We start from the raw sequence: 23,366 nt of genomic DNA on the forward strand, positions 1-23,366 counted from the left end.
TCCAGTCCCGTCCAGTCCATGCTCGACGCATCGTACTCCAGTGCCAGTAGGTCTGGTACCGGCGATACAAACACTGGCAACTGATTGTTCAGGCGAGTGGCAAAAATATCGAGTTGAGGACTCCCCCACAACTGAAGAACTCGACAAGCCACCGTCGGGTGCAACATCCACTCCGTCTGAACCGGGGAATGACGACTCAAAGCGTCCGCCAAGCCGTTCACGGACGGAGGAATGTGTTTGGCCGATAACACCACTCCCCAATCGTCACACCATTCCAGAATCTCCAAAGCCGCAAGACTCGATGACAGGGATTTGGTGCCTCCCCACCGATTGAGGTACGCAACAACCGACAACAGTCCTGAAATGGAGACAAGCGCGACGCACTGCTTCCATCTCCAACAGGTTGATGTGACGACTCCTCTCTGAAGGAGTCCACACCCCTGACAGATGTTGATCCAAAAGGTGTGCACCGAACCCGTCGAGGGAAGCATCAGTAAACAGGACCAACTCTGGAGAAAGTGGGTGTAAAGGAACAGCCTGGGACATACACTTGTCCACTAGACACTCTTGGATCGGAAGAATGAACCAAGGCCCCAGTGGTATCACCAAATCCCAGCTGAGACCATCCCACACCCGGGACAAATGCCATTGAAGCGGTCTCTTGAACCGTCTGAACTGCACATTCAGCGCCACCAGCAATTCGAGATGGAGCGTGCGCACTGACGCACTTTGCTCCACCAGAAGACGTTGTGCCAACGTCGTGAAATAGTGAAGTCATGAATCTGTCGGAAGAACGGACGCCTCCACAAGGTTGAAAACCACCCCGAGATAAGTGAAAACCTGCGTTGGCACTAATTCCGACTTGACCCAATTGGGAATAAACCCCAATTGGAGAATCATGTCGATCACGAACTCCACGCCCACAGGGATCCGCCGGAATTAACCAATCGTCCAGGTAATTGTGCATCTGTATACCCAACAGATGTAAACCCCCCACCACTGCCTTTACTACCCGAGTAAAGATGTGAGGGCTTGTGGCCAATCCGAACGGCAGAACTTGAAACCCACCCATTCCCCCACCTGAAGCAAAGCGCGAACAGACTGAACGGTCTCCATCTTCATAGATGGAATAACAATGTAAGAATTCAGCGGCTTCAGGTTTAGAATTGGTCGCCACTCGCCATTCTTCTTCTGGGCGAAGAACAGATGGGAATAAAATCCCGGAGTGCCCAAATCTACCTCCTGGATGGCTTTCTTGTCGACAAACTCGACAACCATCTTCTCCACCAGTACTGCAGGTAACCGGGGGGAGGACGTCAGTGGAGGGGGTGATGAAAACGGAATTCTGTATCCGTTGCGGACAACCGACAAAACCCATGGGTCCAGATCTGGCAGTTCACACCAACTTTGAACAAAATGGCGCAATCTGACCCCCACAGGAAGATCTGCTAATGGAACCCCCGTAAGCAGATGTCGATTGTCCACGCACCCTCATCCCGGCTGCTTCCCACCCCTGGGCGCCTTGCCCTGAGTGGAACCACGAAAACGTGCCGGCTTACCCCGGAAACATCCCTGTTTCGATGAACCACGGGCATTACCCGACTGCACGCCCGAATCAGACACCACAGGGATCTGATACCTGTCAAGAAAAGTCGATTTCTTAACAGGTGGAGGCTTAAAAGTAGACGCCGCCTGGCGCTTACGAGCAGTTCGGGACTGAGCAGCAGGGACGAATTTCGCCGCTTCTTGGTCCATGACCAAGTTAAAATTGGTCCCAAAAAGTAAGGTTTCCCTTACTGAGGACATTAGGAGATGGGTTGCAGTCTGCCTTCACCCTAGCGGAAACGACTGCTGGATATGAAAGGAAGGAAGCTCCCAATGTCTTATACGAAGACGTGGACAAAACCTTCGCCGCAGACAAGTTTCCCGGTAGCTAACGCTGCCGGAAACTCTTCCACCACCGCCCCCAAAATACGATCACTACCCGCAATCAAAGCATCAATCTCCGCAAGAGATTCATGTGCCTCGTGCGCTAACGGCAAGCCGAAATCCTGCCACAGAGCGTCCGTCGCTAAAGGCCGGTTTCCAAACGAAACACCCTTGTAAGATTGAACAGCCTCCTCCGACGGAATTGCATCCACGCACACCAGTCAGACCTGTTCCCATACAAAACCAAGAACCGCCTGGTAATCATAATCGCCGTCTGGCGTACTATAGACCAAATTGGGAATCTCATCGAGCACCGAACCTAGTGCCGACCCTTCCCCTGAACCACACACTGATTCGGAGGGAAAATCCTCTTCCGAAGAAGACATTTTTTCAACAACGCGCCATGCGCTGACCGTAATGGAAACGAACCTGCATGGACAGGACGATGCGGACCGGCCGAATCTGCAAACTGGTGCAACCCCGGTCTCGCTGGAAACTCCGGTGGTGGAGGGACTGGTGGAGGCGATTCCTCATGAAATTCTCAGAAAGAAACATAGTCCCCCCGAGTCCGCCCCGAAACCATTGGACCCTGAACGAAAGGTTCCACCCACACAGTCGAGGGATAACGCCTGGAACCTCTACCCCGATCTGACAGGTCCGGATTGACCATTGGTGTAGACACAGGTGCACCCAAGAAAGCTGCAGTTTCCCTGATCCCTGCCGAAGCAGACAACGGGACTGGTGGCGTCGGTTGAACCGGGCTGTCAGGAAATTCGTACACGTACGAATCCTGCGGCGAATTCTGAACCCAACGTACCACGTGTGGATTAGCCAACCCAGTTGACGTAGCCACGTGCGACCGATCTAAAAGTTGATGACGCTGTACAGGCGCCCCAACTACAGAAGGGACGCCCACTGGCGTCACATCCGAAATAATGCCACCCGGCTCCGTGACCGAGACAACGTTGTGAGACTTCGCGATTTCACCAAGTGGCTCGATCACCGAAGTAGCACCGAAAGACGCGTTGGCCGAAATGGCACCCTCGGACGCCACGACCAACCCTGCACCAGAAATCTGGTGAGACAAACGGCGCCACGAAGCGGACTTCATCCTAGAGCCAATCGACCCCTCCACAGAAGGACCGATAACCCTGCCCCCATCAGCAAGATGGGAGTCGGAACTGAGAGACACGGTCGTTCCTGCCACGACTGCACTCCATCCGACCGACGCCCTCGTTATAACCATAACAGGCGGGGCCTCCACCGACGGAGGCAAAAGCAAATCCCCAGGTGGAACGGAGCCCGACCTGGAAGAAACCTTCCCTGCTTCGGCGCCCCCTCCGCGCCAAGCAGCGCTTCGGGTTTACTGGTATCACCATGAAGATGGCGAACAGACGAGGAGGCGCCCTTGCACCTACCACTTGTCCGCAAGCTCTTTGAACTGTACACCGACCGACGGCAAATCGGTATGGAGCACGACCCCTGAGGTTGCCACTGTGCTCCGCCCGTCCCGTTCACGTCTAATCATCCTCTTAAGCTCCTCTTAAGCTCGGCGTCTTTTGACAGCTTCTTAGCCTTCCCCCACGTGGAGGGGGACCAATTTACACAGATATGACACTGGCGTTCAAAACAACAAGAACGACATAACAAATGCTGATCAAACTGGGGCAGTCGTTTAAGACAACCCCCCTCGGCACACACAACCAACCGGTTGGAACCCGAGGAAGCCGTGTCAGACATTAACCCCCTGTGTAAGACCTCGTATGACAGATTAAAACAAAATTACAAATTAATAAACAATTTAACAAAAACATTTACTACAGAACTCGAACACGACTGCAATGGAGGACTGCAGAATCAAAAACGAGGATATACGGTCTACCCATGCGCGGGTGTAGGTTATACATTCGGCAAGGGGAGATAATTCTGCAGTGGAGGTTATAACTCAGGGTCGTATAGCATTGTTGTTGTGCTAGTACGGTAAGTTGAATAAGACTATACATAACAATACAGGAAAACTTCGATATTTCGAACTTGAAAGGGATGAGCAAAGTTTCAGGGAGTTCGAATTTTCGAAATTAATATATGAGAGTTCAAATTTGAAACTGCATTGCAGCAAGATGATTTCGCTTAATATTGTAAGAAGCGTGCACTTCACTGCCTAACTCTGAAAACTATGCATCCCAAGTTGAAAGGTGAATTAATACATAACTATCCCTTTTGTTGGCATAGAATAGAATAGAATAGAATAGACATTTAACGAAACCCCAGCACCAACAATACATCAACTATTGGGTGTCAAACTATGGTAACTTTTTCTGGCTTCTTCCGATGCCTGTGATACATTTATTTTGCATATATTATGAAAGTAATTAAATAACAAAACAAAATAGATAACCCAGGTGAAGGAAGTAAATGATATAATGAATGTTGATGTATTTTGCAGATGTCAAAATATGGTTTAAGGTAACTGATAAATAAAACACTGAATGCCGAATAACACTCGGTACATTTGTTTTTCAAAAAATTATTTTAAATAAGAAAAATCATTAAAAAACACAAAAATGCAAATCAGGAACTAACCTTTATTTTTTTTAAAACGTCACAGCGCAAACAATTATTACAAGTGGTTTTTTTAAGTTAACCAGACTGTCTGTAATTATGCGAGACAGGTGCGCTTCATCTGATTAAAATACTATCGGAAATGAAAGTTTGATCAATCCACACGCGTCGAGTTTTGGAGGTGCATAATTTAATAAATCTTTATGGCAGGACCAAACAATTAAGTCAAGAGATCCATTTTATCAAGTGTTCGAAGTTTGAATTTTCAAAGGCCATTATTACTAGTTTATACAGCAATTCGGCCGGGACTGTCACTTCAGGTTGAGAGACAGAAATTTTCGAAAGATCGAAAGTGGAGTTATTAAAGTTTTATTGTATCTTGATATGCATTTCTGAATAAGTACAACTCTTTACCAACTATTATTAACATTACTGAACGAAAAATGGCTTGGCGTGTTCAGAACAGACAAAAAGCCTGTTGTACCCAAATTAGTGAGATCAGTCATGCCTGAGAAAGCACATTGACAAGATATTAAAATAACATGGTAAGAACATTGGTCAGTTTAGACTTACTGCCCATATATATTGATCTATTAAATATGATGCTTTCTTCTCTGTAATAGGAACATATTGCATGAATCTGTGAATCTGTTGTGTATATGTTGATCGTTCTCAAAATATTTAAATACAACATTTTTACAATTCTGGTAGAATCGTTTCGTTTTTTTAAGTCCCCAAATTTAATGCTTGAGAAATATTGGCTTGACAATACCCCAGCACATTATTTTATCAGTGCCTGTTAAGTGTAAACTGCCTCTCACTATGACACATCAGTGTCAAATCACAAAATGCAAATTAAAAGTTGAATTTAATGAACAGGTTTTATTACCAAATAGACAAAAAAGCGTAATTTTATCTTATTTAAATATAGGCTTTTGTTACAAATTTACAAAATCGGCAGTAGGACTGATTTCAATCAGATTAAACTGAAATTGCCTTGTGATACGGTGAATGACTGCCACCATTGTTTTACTGCAATCTAACAGTACTTACTTCCGCCCATAATGTTGATCTCTAAAGGACCCTTGATCTTGGTGCAACCTTTCAAATCGTTCGCCGACTGGATACTATCCACCACCTTGCCTTCGCACTCTGCAATAAGCAACCATGAAATAAATTAATTGGGAGATTATGCGGATGTGGAAAAAGTAGATGAATCTGCTTTTTATGTTTGTTTCTATATCCCATAAACATGTCAATAACCAGAGTATTCATTAGAAGGTAGCAGACATCGATTTCCAGAGGTTTTCATCGCAGCTACCACTGCTTACTGTGCTCCAGGCTTATGAAAATTGCAAGAGTGACAAGTTTCGTTCGCACATTGCTCGCGTAAGTATAGTTTGCGTAAACCATTTTTCGTTCGCGCACTGAATTCATATCATTTACATGTTCATGATCGGTTATGTAAAAACGAAATTGGTTTCCTGAATTTGTTTTTGCATAACCCATAAATGGTTTAAGCAAATTTTCAATTCTCAGAGGCCTGTGCTAGTTAGTAATGGTTGTCTACCTTTTGCAAATACAGGGTTCAACAAATTCACTAGCCTTCACAATTTTTGGTCTGGGCTAGTGGAAATTATAAACTGTATTACTATAGAGCTTCTAGAATTTTATAAAAATCCACAAGCCATGGTCCCATCACAAGGAATTTACACACCCCACCCAATCCCCATTAAAAATCCTGTGTACGGGACTGTTATGGGTGTATACTACCAAATAAAATCCCACTGACAACAATAGTAACATATGTGGCTAAAACTCCTACCTAAAGCATATCAACTGACATAAACACCACGGATATAAATACTACCACCCCTCATATTAATTTAAAACAATTCAACATTGCTAATTTCCTTAAGTTTTTATCAGGACGAAATCGTCAGCAGATCCAGAACTACAATGTATGCAAATTACTTTGCACTTTTTTTTCTTCTTTTTTAAATAATTCTTTGAGGAATTTTTTTTTCCACTTTCAGTATGAGCAAAAAATAAAAACTAGTTCAATAATTCACTATTATATATTATGTGCATGTACTTGTGCTTGCTTGTCTTTTTTTTTTTTTAATCAGTGATACCTTTTTATGTAACTTGTGTTGAGTTAAATAATCAACAGTAGGCCTATTTATTATATAAATAGCAATGGAATATATAGATCTACAGAAACTATAAAAGTGACATCTGGTGAAAAGTCATATTTTCACTGTATTTTAACTACAGTAAAAATATAGAAATTGTATTTACTTTTTTGTAAAAATTCATGATTAAATTATCTCCCTTTGTGTCGTTTGTTCGTATTTAAATTTGATGATTATCAATGCATCTGATCGTATTTGAAAAATTAAACAAATTAATTTAAACAACTGTACCAATAAAAAAAGGAATATGAAGTGCAATTACAATTAAATATCTAAAACAATTAAGGAGTGTCTGTTGTTTCTTTTACGTTCATCGGGGTATGAAAAAAAAAATTCATCCGCAAACTGTGTGAATCGGCGAAGACAATACTTATAATTAAATTTGAATGATACATGCTAATAATAACACTAAAACATCATACTTTATTTTGAATTATTTTTTATCCATAAACAATAACGCTCATTAAGACAACTTGCCCATATAAAATGACGTCATCACATATGACGTTCCCTGACGGCGTAATTTTTACGTTCATCGAAAAATTTACAAACTCCTGTTGCTACGTCTGGACCAATCGGATGGCTTTACGTTGTAATGAATGTAACAGAAATTTAATTATATTTAATATGAAGCTAAACAATGTTCTGTCATTGTGTAATTAGTTAAAATTTAATGACGATCGATTCGTTTTGGTGGGTTTTGGAGGATCACTTTGTCAGGTACGTTTGCACAGCAGTATTATTAAATAAATGTTAATTAAATAATTAAATAAAGATAATGTTTATTAAAATTTCTTTTAAAAAGTCTATGATCAAGTAAATTTTCTGCAAAAGTTTCATCCGAAGAAATATATCATAGCATTACGTGTTTTCGATAGGATAAGGGAAAGATATTAACTAAAAGTGAATCAAAAATTAAGAAAAATGTATATAATAAATAGACCATTTCATGGCGTTATTTCTAATACAATTTTATGTCAACTCGTGATGTGTGAAAAACATATTTTCACTCATTGCCAGTGATGGAAATAAGCAGAAAATTTCACTATCCTTGATTGCTCAAAATGAAACTGCATTGAACAGTTTTATTTGTCCACCTGATAACCACCAATTACATTTTGCTTGTCCGAGCAGATTTTTCACTTATCAGGACAATCAGACAAGTGCTTATTTCGAATGCTGATTGGTTCACAATTCGTGAAAATATGGTTTTCACACATCACTCGTTGACATAAAAATCGTATTCGAAAAACCCCATGAAATAGCCTCTATATATTATGTAGTTGTGCTTATATCGAGTAATCCATACTTTAAAAAAATATATACTTCTCATCAAAAATGTTTTTATATACTTCTCATCATTTGACATTATCAAAATAATAATAAACATTACAGAAATATGTCTTGACATATATCTTTCTTTTAGACTTCTATAATGTGTACATGACACTCATATATTTATGGACTCCAGAATGCATCTAAAGACAACTGAATTAAAAATAAAAAATAAAAAAACGTGAGAGACTATCCCTAGCATTCTCGCCCCTAAATTATTTTGTCAACTCTCTCAACTAAAATCCTGGGGGACACATTGGCCATGTATCCTAGACCCAACACGCAACATGGCATGGTAAAAATGCTATAAAAAAATTGTTTTCTAGTCCAGATATAATTTTATATTTACAATTATTTTACAAATAACAAATAAAAATAAAATGTCTTGCTCTTAAAATAATTTATGAAAATGTATGATAACTGGTGTACTTGTACTACTTGTCAAAAGTACCACGAATAAATTGAACCATGGACCAAAAACCGAACCAAAAATAAAAAACCGAACCGTTCCATCCCTAAGGGGCAGGGGGATGTTTCATGTCGGTGCTAATATTATATCAGTAGACAAAGCACAAATAAATTATAATTTTTCCATTGAATATGTTTGAAATAAAATATGTAAGCTTTGAAAGTTTTAACAATTAATGATTGTATATATGTGAGAAGTTTACAATATTTATTATCCACATGGTTCAAGATATTCAGGGAAATATAACCAGTATGACCCATATGTGTCATAATGATTTCACGTGCTCATCGAATAACGTCATTTTGGGAAGCGATGTCATAACTTAATGCGGCTTCCCCAGTGTAAATGCTTATTACAATGACTCTTTTTAGTCATGTATGAAATGTTTTGACATGATCCTAGCTTGTTAATCATGAAAATAATGTTTTGGATAATGTGGATAATAAAGAAATTATTACACTCGCATGTGAATCATACTAATTTTACGAAACTCGTGTCAGGATTCATGTATTATCCTCACTCTCGCTCGGGTAATACAATAATCTTGACACTCGTTTCGTAAAATCAGTACGACACACAAACTCATATAATAATCTCTATGTATTCCTTACCAAGACACCCACTTTGTCTAAATGAATTCAACCACGTGACCTAGATTTTACATTAACTGATACAACCAAAAAACGACTAATAAAAAATAAAACTTGTTGTAGCTAGTAATCAAACATTTAGTATCAACAATGTAACATATCTTAAAAAGTATTTCATATTATTTGATCGCGTTTTCTAGCTTCATGACAAGCAGCTAACAATAGATTATTAAATAGTAGACTGGCCACGCGGACATGCAAATGGCATTTATTCACACCGCGAGGTGGATCAATTCAACAAAATTGGTTGAAAGAATGTTTGGTTACTAGAAATCAAAATTAAAAAAAAAATTGCCAATTTGTTTGCCAAACAGAAAATTCTTTTTCCAATTTTGTTTATTTTTCGCAACTGGTGACTGTGGCGACCGACAGCATGAGCCCTGGTACTAAACAACATGGCTACAGTATTTTTTAGAAATTATTCTTGTCTTAGATATCAATAAATTTAAAAGTGGCAAGTAGATGAATTTTTAGATGGTATATAAATTGATGATAATTAGATTTTGGTGTGAGACTGGTGAACAAATATGTCAACATTTCTGCTGGGGATTGGAGATGTTTTTCTAGTTAGTTTTTGTTTTGATCATCTTCTTTTTTTACTCGACATCGGGCATGGTGGAATAACTTTTTACTAGCCCTACAATGAAAAACACTCACCACAAGTGTCAGGCTACCATATTGTAGAAGCCCTGATTACTATAATAAATAACACACTAGCCAAAGCTTCTGTGAGGGCTAGTGACTTTCTCAAACACTGTGAAATAGCCTTCTCTTTCAAAGATAATGTACATCCTAGAAACTTTTCAGTTCCTAATTTTATTTATAATTAACATTGTAGCATATATTTTAATTCATCAGGTCAATGACCAGTGATTCATGAAGGAAAACAAAAGAAAGGAATATCTGTTTAAATGTTTGTAGACAGCTCTGTACATTTTTAAAACAAAAGGCCCATGTGACCTTAAATGCTCACCTGGTATTACACTAACTATACATGTACCTCTAAAAAGTGTTAAGTTCTAATAATGATTTATCACAGATGGTCATTTGGTGACTGCTAATTTAACATCAACCTAGCAAATGAACAAATGAAGATGTACTTATGTTATGTACTGTAACCTGAACCAATAAATGATCCAATTTCATCACAACATATGCCTTAACATTTTGTGAATTCTAATTTTTCACCTGTGACATAATTAAATGAAGATGTAAACTGGTGATGGTCAGTCATCAGAGGATCATTTGTTCCAGCTTTGGCTGAAATCTATATGGTGGAACTTCAGAACAAGTTGAAAATCTCTCGGCTCATCAGAGGCAAGGGCAGTCTTATTAGATTTCATATCGTGGCAAACATTAACAACTCTTGGTTAGGGACATGGGAGAATCATTGTTCCAAGTTTGATTGAAATCTGCATGGTGAAATTTAAAGACCATATGTGGATTTCGAATCGGCCCAACAAATAAAACTAGGTCAGGGTCATGAGAGGATCATTTGGACCAAGTTTGGTTGAAACCTGCCATGTGGAATTTGAGAAGAAGTCGAAAATGTGTCAGTTAATCTGAGGCAGGGTGGCCATCTTGGATTTCGAATCGGCCCGAAAACTAACAAGACTTGGTCAGGGATATGAGAGAATCATTTGGACTGAGTTCGGTTGAAACCCGCATGGTGGAACTTGAGAAGAAATTGATAATATTTCAGTTATTCTGAGGCAGGGCGGCCATCTTTGATTTTGAATCTGTCCCCAAAAATAACAACACTTGGTCAAGTGTCTTTCTATTTTGGCAAGTTGTTAGAACAATTTACTTGTCCTCCACTCAAAAGCACTGGTTCCAGGCAAGCGGACAACTTTTGTCATACAGCCCTGACAGGTACTTACCCTTTGGACAGTATCCTTTACATTTTAGACAAACTCGCTGTTTCTCATCAATTGTATAACCATGTGGACACTCTTCAACACAGCGTCCTGGAGAGTTGTCTTCCCAGTGAATCAACAGAGACTTCCGGCTGAAATTCAGGCATTCCTTGTCCAGCAAGCAACGACGATTTAAAACCTGGAAAATCAAAACGGAACCAATAAAATGTCATATATGCACGTACAATGTAGGTATGTATATTTATTACATACACTTTAAATCTTACTATGTAAATACATCATGTAGAGTTCAGAGTACAAATTTAACAGATAAATCAACCCCCACTGGAGGGAAATGAGCCACAGATTCTCTGCATAACAGTCTACCAACCGAGCTAATAGACAAATGCTGCCAGTAGCAATTTTGTATCTTCCTCATTTTCATTGGTTTGATCTCGGAGAGAAATTTATAACCTTTGACTGACCATCAGAAATGAGGGGACTATCATTATTTACAGAATGTCATGTGACTGGTTTTCCATCAATAAGAATATACTAGTATACAATTCTTATTTTGTAAAAATGTATCTGATCTCTTTCTAATGTGTGCCACTTGAATTTTAGTTCTAAGGAAACTGGTTGGGACAGAGCACAGATCACAGACAGAAAAACAAAAAGAATAAAATAAAATAAAGCCTGATTCCATCCATGTCAATCAATCCTATGTGCTCCACCAATATCTCACCCATCTCACTTTCTGGTGACTAAAACTTACCACGTAAGTATCACGAGGGCATCTGGGTTCACATTTTCCCTTGTAAGTGACATTGGTACAGGAAATACAATCATCGGCATGGGGACCGGTACATCCTCCCACACAAGACTTGTGGCAGCATGTTCTGGTGCCGATCTGACAATATCCAGTCTTGAAGCCAGGCTGAGCACAAGTATTTGGACAATCTGAAATTAATAAAATTAAAAGACTGATGCTAATTAAAAAGTAAAAGTTGAAATGATCTTATGATCTTTACACAAAAATAAATCTGAAATCAGATCAAAAGCTGAAAAATCACATCTCTGGTATGTTATAAACTTTCTGCCATATAACCAGGTCAGGTCATAGGGTTTTACATGTACATTCACATGCACATTCAGAACAAGCTGTGGTAGTGCACGCCTGTTCTGGGCACAGGTGCTAGCCTTGGCCGGCTCCTCCATCCAGAACAGGAATGCAATATAATATGGTTTCCTCGGTTTTGAATGGATGATTTCACTATAAAAAACCCAACTGAAATTGATTTCATGGGTATTGAAGGATGAAAGAAAATTATTTGTGTTTCAAACTACATCATTTGTATTGTTTATAATTATGAAATTATTCTTTTTAAAAAGATTTATTAATGTATGACACAAACAGACACAAATTTAGTATGACATTCCCCCACATACTATGCAATTTTATACAATTTTAACTATTAAAAGTTTTGCTGGATCGGGCAATAGCTATTAAACTACATGTAGCTACCATTTTGTATTACATTAGTGTTTTCCCTAGCTTGTTTTAGCATGGTGCAGCACCATGCCTCAATAGTCTAGCACCATCTTGCCTCAATCTGTGCCATGCTGCCCTTAGATTAAACAAGCCTTTTTCAGTAATTAATTCTAAAATTGCCTTTATAAAACATCCCAAAAGGTATTATTAATTAATTAAATATGCTTTTTATATCATTTGCCATTTATTTATTAAAGCAAGCACATAAATTACATTAATGTCTATTTTTAAAAAAATTCATTTATTTTTAATGAAAAACAATTAAGTGCCCTGAAAATGGTAAAAATGCCCCAAAATTGTTTGCATGGTCTACCATGCCTTGCCTTTCTAGGGAAATCACTATACATTTATTTGTTTTTCTACAAACTGCACCAAAAGACAGAACCTTTTTCCTTAATATTTATTTTTCCCTTACTAATGCTTAACAAGTAAAACTTAAATGGAGCTATAATCTCTCTGGCTGCCAATGACTCCTTTGAGACTAGCTCAAGGACAGTCATTTTTAGGTAAAAACTCAAAATCAAGCTGGGCAAACAAAATATCTGAAATCAGCACTCCTGAAATATGGTAAAAAAAATGTGTTTGTTTACTTTTAACAAAAAAGCCTACACCTTTTTAATTTTGAGAAATTTGGAGTAGACTACTCCACTTATTTATTAAAACAAAACAAATAAATAAATAAATAAATAAATAAATAAATAAATAATAATTAAAAAAATAATTAAAACAAAGGATTATAAACATTAATGCTAAAAAACCCAGAGAAATATCCAAGTTAGGGAAGCAAATAATCATTCCCTCAGTTTGTTTCATGGTGTTATCTGTACATGACATAAATATAAAATAAAATAAAACCTTGTTCAACATACTATAATTTATAAAGATAAACATATATATTAGAGATAGGTATTGAAGACAGAATATAATTTAAAAGTCCCGAATAAATATTGTTTAATGCAAAAATTTATGACTTCAGTTGAAGTAGGGTGGGACGTAGCTCAGTGGTAAAGCATTCACTTGATGTGTGGTTGGTTTGGGATCAATCCCCGTCGGTGGGCCCACTGGGCTATTTCTCATTCCAGACAGTGTACCATGGCTGTTAACAAAAGTAAAATGTTGTGACTGAAATTTCAAGGTACAGGGCATTCAAAATGGTATTGTTTTATATGACAATTGTAGTCCACTTTAAACATGTATTTCTCCCATCCCACACCATGTTATTTATTTTATTGGACAAAAACATTAATTTGATGGGTCCTGCAGTGAACCTATATTAATGGAAATAGCAGTGGCGTAGGCAGGATTTTGTATTGGGGGGGGGGGGGGGGGGGGGGGGAGAGGGCAATTGTGTAGTGGGATATAACACAGGAACCTTTTTAAAGTTATTAATAAGCGAAAAGGTAAACATTTCTCGGGATTGGGGGCATGGCCGCCTGTCCCCCCCCCCCCCCCCCTCCCGGGCTACGCCACTGGGAAATAGTCCTATTAGCCTTACATTTGCTGGGGTGTTCTTTCATAAGCTACAGCCCTAGTACGGGCATTTTTTTTAAAGTTTGCATTATTACCTGATATTATTTATTTAGGCTTGACCACTAGCTGATGGACAGCAAATCAAATATTCAAATACATTTACATCGGGTGGCCCTTGTGTTATTGCAAATTCATTATGGAATGGGGAGGGGTCGTTAAAAATTGAGGTAAAAGCCAATGTCTGATACTGCATTACGCTAATGTTGAATAGTCCTTTGTTGATCTTTTTGTCAGTTAACAATACGTAACGCAAAATCTTGCAGTTTCAATACCCCTCTCCCCTTGTAACGTTTTGTGACCGTGTCATATTTTACTTTGGGGTCTTTAGTAATACATATATGTTAACATAAAATGGCAATGACTCGTTGCATTTTACTTTATGAATTAACATTACGTTGCACAATAACACACACACCCCCCCCCCCCCCAATTACGTTTTGTCACATCCCATAATTCCCACACTCCTTAGTGCACGTTGCGTAGTTCTCGAATGATCCCATTATTCAATCGTAAATAATAAAGAAGTAACATACCGCTGGTCGGTAAATGTTATATTTGACCGGATCAACTTCATTAAGTTTCAATATCTATAATACGCAATCTAATATCTCCCAGCAGAACTATTACATTGTAACAGTGTTCAAACTCACACGTGCTGTTCATCATATGATGTGACATCGGGTATGGCCATTACTTCAAAGGGAGTGAGTAGCACATTTAAATTAAAGGTGGGGGTTTTTCACTTAATTTACAACTACTGTAGTAACGTTTTTTTTTTGTTTTTTTTTAATTACAAAAACCATACCAAAAATGATTTTAAAAAAATAATAATAATAATAATAAAATATTTGAAAAAAAAGTACGAAACATATATACACACCTTTTTACAAAATAAGATCTATAAAATAGCACAGCAAACGATAGTGCAGGGTGCACATTATAAGTCAGTACTTTACTTTCTATGTCCGTTCAGACTATGTAAATAGCGGATTGGACGTGTTGCGATAGATCCCAAATGTGTTAACGCAAATGGATGAATTAAAACAAAAAGTTGTATTCTTCTACCAAAACTGTATTATATCAGACAATGTAGGCATTATTACTAAAAACTACGACACAACAGACTGTATCAAAACAGGATAAAACTAATTTGCATATCCAGGTCAGACTTGTTCGTCACGTGTTCGTAATTGATCGGAAAAAAAAAAAAAAATACAATTAGCTAAATTTTAAAACATTTTTATGAGTTCAAGTATCCGTCATAAGAGCAACTTTGTGAATCTTTATTGGGAAACTGTTGGGTCGTAATTGGGAAAAGGTTTGATATTGGATTGGGAATTTACGTTAGGGGAATGGGGACGTTCATCGGCCCCAAAATGTATGGTAGATTATACCCATCCGATAGGTACCTAAAGGGGGGTCAGTGGGGCAAAGAAAACGGCCGAAGTGATCGGGTTGACATTACGGAAACCGAAAACGGCTGAAGTGATTCTTATTTAAAAAAAAAAAAAAAAAAAAAAAGACTGAAAAAATAATTTCCACAATTTCTCTGACGACGGAAATCCGTCTCACGACGGACAGTTAACAGCCATGCTGGTATATCAAAGGCTGTGGTATGTGCTATCTTGTCTGTGGGATGGTTCATATAAACGATCCCTTGTTACTAATGGAAAAATGTAGTGGGTTTCCTCTCTAAGACTATATGTCAAACTTAAACAAAACAAACTTTGTTAGTTGAAGTAAACATTAGTAAGTGGGCTGACCCATATACTCCAAAACATTTAACAAACTGTGAGCCTTTTAAAAATTCTTCAGCAAATCCTCTCTAGACATATTCTGATTGCCATACAATAGTTTCCCACTGCATAATGTGCATCGTCTCTTCCTTTCACCTCGGTCTGTGATTTGCTGTCAGCTTAATGAACTGTCTTCCAAGTACAACCAGCCTACGTGTGCATTGTCCAAGTGCTAAACTCTCAGTACAGAACAACAAGCAGTTCAATCGATATTCTCTTTTAATACAGAGTTGCCATTCTTACTTGCTCATGTAAAATTAAGGCAAAGGAAAGGAATGTTTGTGAAATGCTACATATATACCCCATGAAGGATGGCAGTAGGACTGGACTTTAAAAGTTCCAACCTGTAATATTGTTGTTACCATTTAATTAGAGATATAGAGGATAATAAATAAGCTACCAGTTATTATCAAATTTGTTCTGAGTGAAATAATTTTTAGTTGTCACAAGCTTAAGTAAGCTCAAGGTGGTGTCCCGGTCAATCCTGCCAGGATCCAAATCTGTTTTTCACTTGGGTCCCTCCCGCACACTTGAATGCAGGCAAAAGCTGAACAACGTGATTTAATGTTTTCCCCTGCTGATGTCAAGCTCTGTTTTTAAAGGGCAGATAAGCCATGCTGTTTTTGCATATCGTTTTTCTACTGTTGTTTTTGTCACTTTGAAAAAAATAATGATGCTTTATTGGAAAGACTTTATTAATATGATATTTTTAAAGATGTATAAGTGTTATTGACTATTTATAATGACAAACAACACTACTGTGTACCATTTGTGGTATCCTTTAATTAATATCCAAAATGAGATTCTAAATCAATTTAAAAATGGCCTCATGTAAAGTTCCTAAATTGTGTATGTTCGATGATAGTTGTACATGAAATCTTCCAGCAAGGCAGGGTTTTTACCAGAGAGTAAAATGTCATCCACCCAAAAAAAATTATTTGGGTATTAACTGAGCTATACCCAAACAAATTTGCAGATTTTTTTTTGGACAAAATTAATGATTTAATTGTTATTGTATGATTAATTTTGGCTTTAAATGATAATGAAACTATTCTTTTCATATGTACAGCAGGGTGACACATTATGGAAGGAATATACAAAGTGAACATAGATCATCTATATAAATATATCACTATTCCATTGGATTCATCATTTTGTCTTCCATAGTGACATACCCAAATATTTCTTTCAAGCAGAAACCCTGCAAGGTGCCAAGTAACAAATATTAATTAAGCCTGTGCCATGTCTTCCCTTTTGAATAAGGTATTCTAAACGTTTTACCTGTGATGGAAGAAAATGTTTTATTTAACAACGCTCTCAACACATTTTATTTATAATTATATGGCATCAGAAATATGGTTAAGGACCACACACACATTGATAGATGAAACCTGCTGTCGCCACTTCATGAACTACTATTTTCGATTAGCAGCAAGGGATATTTTATATGCATCATCGCAGACAGGATAGTACATACCATGGCCTTTGTTACACCAGTTGTGGAGCACTGGCTGGAACGAGAAATAGCCCAATCGATCCTAGACCAACCTCGCATCAAGTGAACGCTTTACCACTGGGATATGTTCTGCCCCTTACCTGCGATGGAAACACTTTACTTATCACTGGCCATAAAAAGTATTGCTATATGCACTGATATTTTCTTGATTGGGTTATTACATTCAACTCTACATTTGACTGTTAATTCTTTTATTAATCTGTCTCTACTATTATAGTAGTACATATAGTTGGAGATCTATTGTCTACAATATACATATACATATATACATATATATATATATATATATATATAATACATATATATATATATATATATACGTGTGTGTGTGTGTGTGTGTGTGTTCACAATATAAACCCATAAAAATATTTTTTTATTTTCTGTAGAGCAAAATGTTTTACTATATGTATGAGTACATGTAAGTATAGTGTTTTACTAGTATTTATACCATGACCAATGTTTCTACAAATTGCACATAAAGACAGAACCTTTTTTCTTTCATTTTTTAAAAACAATTTTTTCTTTTCTTTTGGCAAATTGAAATTAGTGACATACCCCAGCCCTTAAAACACATACTTTTAGTGGTGCCTGGAAAAGGGTGTGTACATGCACATGATATGTATGAATAATGAAGGCTCACCTTGCCCATTCAGACAAATTACCTAATTGTTAATATCTGAAAATTGGCTAAAACAAATGATTTGCGGTGTGAGCCCTGATATAACTTTGACAACTGATTATTTGTGCACTCTTAATGACCATTTCACATTCTTAACATCTTGATCACCTGCTTTGAATATCCTGAACTTTATAAGTTCCAGATTTATTAAACAAAGCGTAACTGGTATATAATCCAAATCAGGGTTCTGCCTTCTATGCTCAACACTGGTCTGGGCTAACTGGCACATAATATTATGACCACCAATTTCTGCTGACCACCAATTAGAATGTAAATGTGTCAACAAAATAAAGTCATGTATTTCACATGTTTAATATGTTTATTTCCATCAGTGTTCACTCATAAAATACTCTATATACACAGAACTTTGATCCAAATGCTAAATAGTAGTAAATCTCGGCATCCTCGTAATATTTTATTATGGAGTAAGCTAGCTGTGTCCATTTCTTAAGGAATTTGCTTCATGTAGACATACACCTGTCTCACTGAAAGTCAGTCAAGCATATCTAAAATAAACAACACAACTGTGTCTTCCTTTCATCTCGCCCTGCATTTTGCTGACAGCTCAATGAACCTGTCTGCCTCCTTCAAGTAGCCAGCCCATGTGTATTGTCCAAGAGTGAAACTTCCCTGCAGTGCAGTACAATCAGCCAGCTCAATCAATATTTTCTTTACACTGCCATTCTTACTTGGGTGTGTAAACAATCAGTGCGAGGTCAAATAAATTAACCGACTAACTACTGCACGGTTCTTTACCAGACAACAAAATGGCCATTCCCATTGACTACAAATGTAACAATTCAAATAAAATGTAAATAAGCCATGTGTATGGGCACATCTATATAAACAGATATTTTGTTTAAAACATGCAACGGCTAATAACCACTTTATGTGTAATCATTGTTCTTAATAATTCTTAGTACAAAGTCACAAGCAAAAATCAGTGAATACTGAAGTTTATCAATTTTTTCACTTGAATTGTTTTTGGGTCACACAATGTGCCGTAGATAATCCTCCCACCATGACTAAACAGGTTGCAGAGGGTCATGGCCCAGTGGTAAAGCCTAAGACCGATCCCCATCAGTGCATGCTCCATTGGACTACTGGTATGTTTTATTCCAGCCACTGCTCCACAACTGATATATTACAAAAGATGTGATATGTACTATCCTATCTGTGGGATGGTGCATACAAAAGATCCATTGCTGTTAAATCAGAAGAATAGTCCATAGAGTAACATCAGCAGAGTTCCTCTCTAGTTATATGTGATCTTCAAGCATACATCTGATGCCATATAACCATAATAAAATGTGTTGAGTGCAGTATTAAATATAATAAAACGTCCGTTACAGTCATTATAAATAATTTAACGTCATCCCATTGGTCCAAACATAACAATGCAAGTTTGTTAATTTCTTGTTGAACATATTTTAAAATAACATTGTCAAGGAATGACATATCTGATGACATCACTTTATATTGGTACTTTGTGTTATCAAGTGTTATTGTTAAGAATCCCTAAAAAATCAAAATCAAAATAAAATATAACTATATAAATATAACTTTTATTGTTATTAGTAGTAAATATCATAGTTTGCAGATGATTCTTTTTGTTCATACCCCATGAATGTAAAAGAAATAACAGACAATCCTAAAACAAAACATTTCTTTCTTTATTTTTGAACAGGTCTACTTAAAGTGTGGTTCTCATAACATTAAATATGTCACAAAGCATATCACAGTTCATTGCAGATCAATTATAGATATTAGTAATAAATTATATCGTGACTAAGCACTTTGGTCATAAATATGATATTGGAATGTTTTTAGTTGGAGCTGGGTGTTATTGAAATTTGAGATTTGGTATTGATATCGGTATTTTGGGGGTGACTTACCTCGGTATTGGTACAATATTCGATATTGACACAATACTAATATCGAGCGGTTATTTTCGGTATACTCGGCTTTACATGCATGCCTACGTTCAGGCTCACCCGCTAATTTTATCTAAATAAAATTAAATTCCATACAGAAGGCTCTCGTCTGATATATACCCAACCCATTTTGTGTTCATTAGATATCTTGTTAGTGTTTTATTAAATGGCGGAAAACAGTTTTCATTTCCAAAATTTCAGTATTTTAAAATATTTTCGGTATGATAAATCGGCATTGACATGATACCGATACCGAAGGGTATATACAGAACCATATACAGCCAAGCTCCAGTTTAGCTTATAAATACTTTGCAATACAATTGCCACACTATTGTTTCGTGTTTTAGAATGTGGATGCATAAACTGCAAACGGTTCAAGCTAATTTTCAATTATCAGATACCTGTAAAACACTTTTAAAAGAAAATTTCATTGAAACAATAGGAAAACTGACCCTGGTGAATTGATTCAATGTTGCTTTGATCGGCAATGTTGGCAAAACAAATTCCAAATATCAAAAGCTACAATATGGCTGTTTATTCTGACATGAACACTATATTTAATCAATTAATTATTCAAATAGAATATTAATCAAAAGATGTTTATTCTGACATGAACACTATATTTAATCAATTAATTATTCAAATAGAATATTAATCAAAAAATGTTCCCAGCAATTGTTTTTACGTGTGAGTGGACAATTTTAAATACATTTTTCATTGTCGATTGAAACAGACCCCACCCACCCATTTTTTTACACATTAAATATTGGACATCATTCACGTATACATGTATGGCCATGACAGGTTATGCAAAAATGAAATGGATTACTTGATTTGTCTTTTAATGGAAATGATAAATGATTTACACCAATTGTCAGTACAACACTTTAATTGAAGAGGATTTTGACATACATGTATGTTTAAAAGCTTCAGTTCATTTTCAAAGCTTGTGTTGATACTGAAATTAATGTGTCCCTAATTTAATGCAAATGATGGTGGTCATATAAAAATGCAACATGAAATTAATGCGTACTTTGGAATTAAGTACTGTGTTAAATATAAAGACATGTATTTAAAAAAAAACATTTATTTTGTTTTAATGACCTGTGACACAGACATAAATATGATAAATGTGTCATACTATATATGCAAGTAACATGGACTTGCATCTTTCGTATGATCATATTAATTTTATGATCTACACTACCTACTGTTCAATATGGACAGACTTTCAATATTTAATTGCCCTTTTGTCTTTGTATATATTCTAAACATTTCCAATGTAACATAACTGACAACAGTAATACTTTATGAAACGAACTTAAATCTTCAATACAACCATTGATTTTCAAACATTCACATACTCCACTGTTGATATAATAAGTGCAATAAATGTCACAATACACATTCATATATAATGCAATACACTGCTATATAACAACGGCAATACCTAGATATATATTAATAATTATCCCTGACTCAACAAGTAAAATGATTATTTTTACACACCAAAATATAATTAAATCAAAATTAGTACATGTAGCAAGTATATACTTCCTGATGCCTCTTTAAGAAAGAAAGATGAAAAAAATGTTTTGTTTAACAACACCATTAGAGCACATTGATTTATTAATCAACTATTGGATGTTAAACTTTTGGTAATTTTGACCTATAGTCTTAGAGAGGAAGTCTTCTGCATTTTTCATTAGTAGCAAGGTATATCTTTTATATATGCACCATGCCCCAGAAAGGACAGCACACACTACAGCCGTTGATTAGTTGTAACAATAATAGAGAACCTGATGCTGTTGACAGAAACAATTTACGTGGGCATGCTGCACGTAACTGCTCAAACCAATTTAAAAAAAAATGAAAAACAGTATTTCAAAGGCAACACAACATCATCAATCAATATTAAATAAAAAATAACATCCAAATTGACTGTTATAATGTCAGATTTATGGAAAACATTGCAGAACAAGACAAGTCTATAAATGTATGTGTATATTTCTTAAAATGTTTTTAATTAAAATTAAATATTAAACTAAATAGTAAAATTACATTTTTGCCCATTGTTTTAAAAGAGTTTTTTAAATAATGTTGTTGTTGTTTTGTTTTTGTTTTTTACAATTTTGGGTGTAAATCAGTAATAGAAATATTTATAAGCAGAAATTTTTCACAACAGTGCACCAGACAAGTACATCCTAAAATCCACTTGTCTACCAACATTTTCACTTGTCTAAATAAGTAGTTTGTTTTATTCAAATGCAAGGGTGATAAGCACTTTTTATTGCTCAAAACGATACTGCTTTGTAAAATTTTACCCAGTACTTCAAGTTCTTGTCCAATGAATAACCTTTGTGGTACATTTTGCTTGTTCAAGCAGATTTTCGTTTATCAGAACAAGTGGACAATATTAGATGCCTAGCACAGCAGATATTATATATATATATAAAAACAACCAAAACCCCAGGCAAGTCATTCTATGCCATGTACATTATATGTCCCTCCATTACCGAATATCAAAAACCCATTTATGGTACTTAAAACAGTTGCATTAATTTAAATATTGTAAAGGAACCTATAACCTACAGAATAAATAAAAAATAAGTTGTTTTGACAAAAACCTTAATTCAACACGAACAATTAAATGCATAAAAGTAGCTAAAATGTTCCTCCATTATCCCCTTGATCTTGCCATAAGAAAAAAGTTAAATTTTTAGCAATGTTTAAAACTGATTTAATATTTTCCTCATACCTAGCTGTACTTGAACCTTACAGATTTGATCACATCATACCTGTAGAACCACAAAGACTTGCAGTCCACTAAAAGCAATCAATTCTGCTACCCATATCACACACCTCAAGCAAGCACTCTTAACACCAGTGTTTCTGACAGAAAGAAATTTTGGGGTATGACACTATGGAATTGAATGCAAACACAGTCAACCCCAAAAAAGAAAATGGGTTAAGTTTTGCATTAGGGTTAAGAAAATCATATAGTAATGATAAGAGCAATTAATTTTGTCAAAAGTTAACATAAACAAATAAAATATGCAAACATTTTTGGGTCTGGTGCCATACCTATTTTACCCTCTGGCAGAAACCCCGAGTAATGATAAGATTAATTAATTCTGTCAAAAAGTTAACTAAGAAAACAAAATATTTGCAAAAGAAATTGGGTATGGTGCTACATGTATACCCGTTTTACCCTCTGGCAGAAACCCAAGTTACATGTACATGTACATAATGCACTCAAAGATAGCATATCATTCTTTGAGTATAATCTGCAACTTTTAATGAACAAACTTAACAAGGAGATCTTAAAACTAAACATGCAAGTCAAAGATTTCCTTTTGTGTA

At 36.5% G+C, this 23,366-nt stretch overlaps 1 protein-coding gene across 1 annotated transcript in view; it reads right to left on the reverse strand.

The window, feature by feature from the left end:
* LOC121382752 (putative molluscan insulin-related peptide(s) receptor) overlaps positions 1 to 23,366 on the reverse strand; it is an 84,804-nt gene that overhangs the window by 44,070 nt on the left and 17,368 nt on the right. Inside the window, exons 3-5 of the mRNA XM_041512333.1 lie at positions 11,772 to 11,956; positions 11,021 to 11,195; positions 5,545 to 5,643 (exon numbers count right to left, since the gene is read on the reverse strand). Coding sequence (XP_041368267.1) covers positions 5,545 to 5,643; positions 11,021 to 11,195; positions 11,772 to 11,956 — 459 coding nt within the window. The remainder of the gene's footprint in view (positions 1 to 5,544; positions 5,644 to 11,020; positions 11,196 to 11,771; positions 11,957 to 23,366) is intronic.

The sequence above is a fragment of the Gigantopelta aegis genome, chromosome 2, assembly GCF_016097555.1.
Source record: "Gigantopelta aegis isolate Gae_Host chromosome 2, Gae_host_genome, whole genome shotgun sequence".
Lineage (NCBI taxonomy): Eukaryota > Metazoa > Mollusca > Gastropoda > Neomphalida > Peltospiridae > Gigantopelta > Gigantopelta aegis.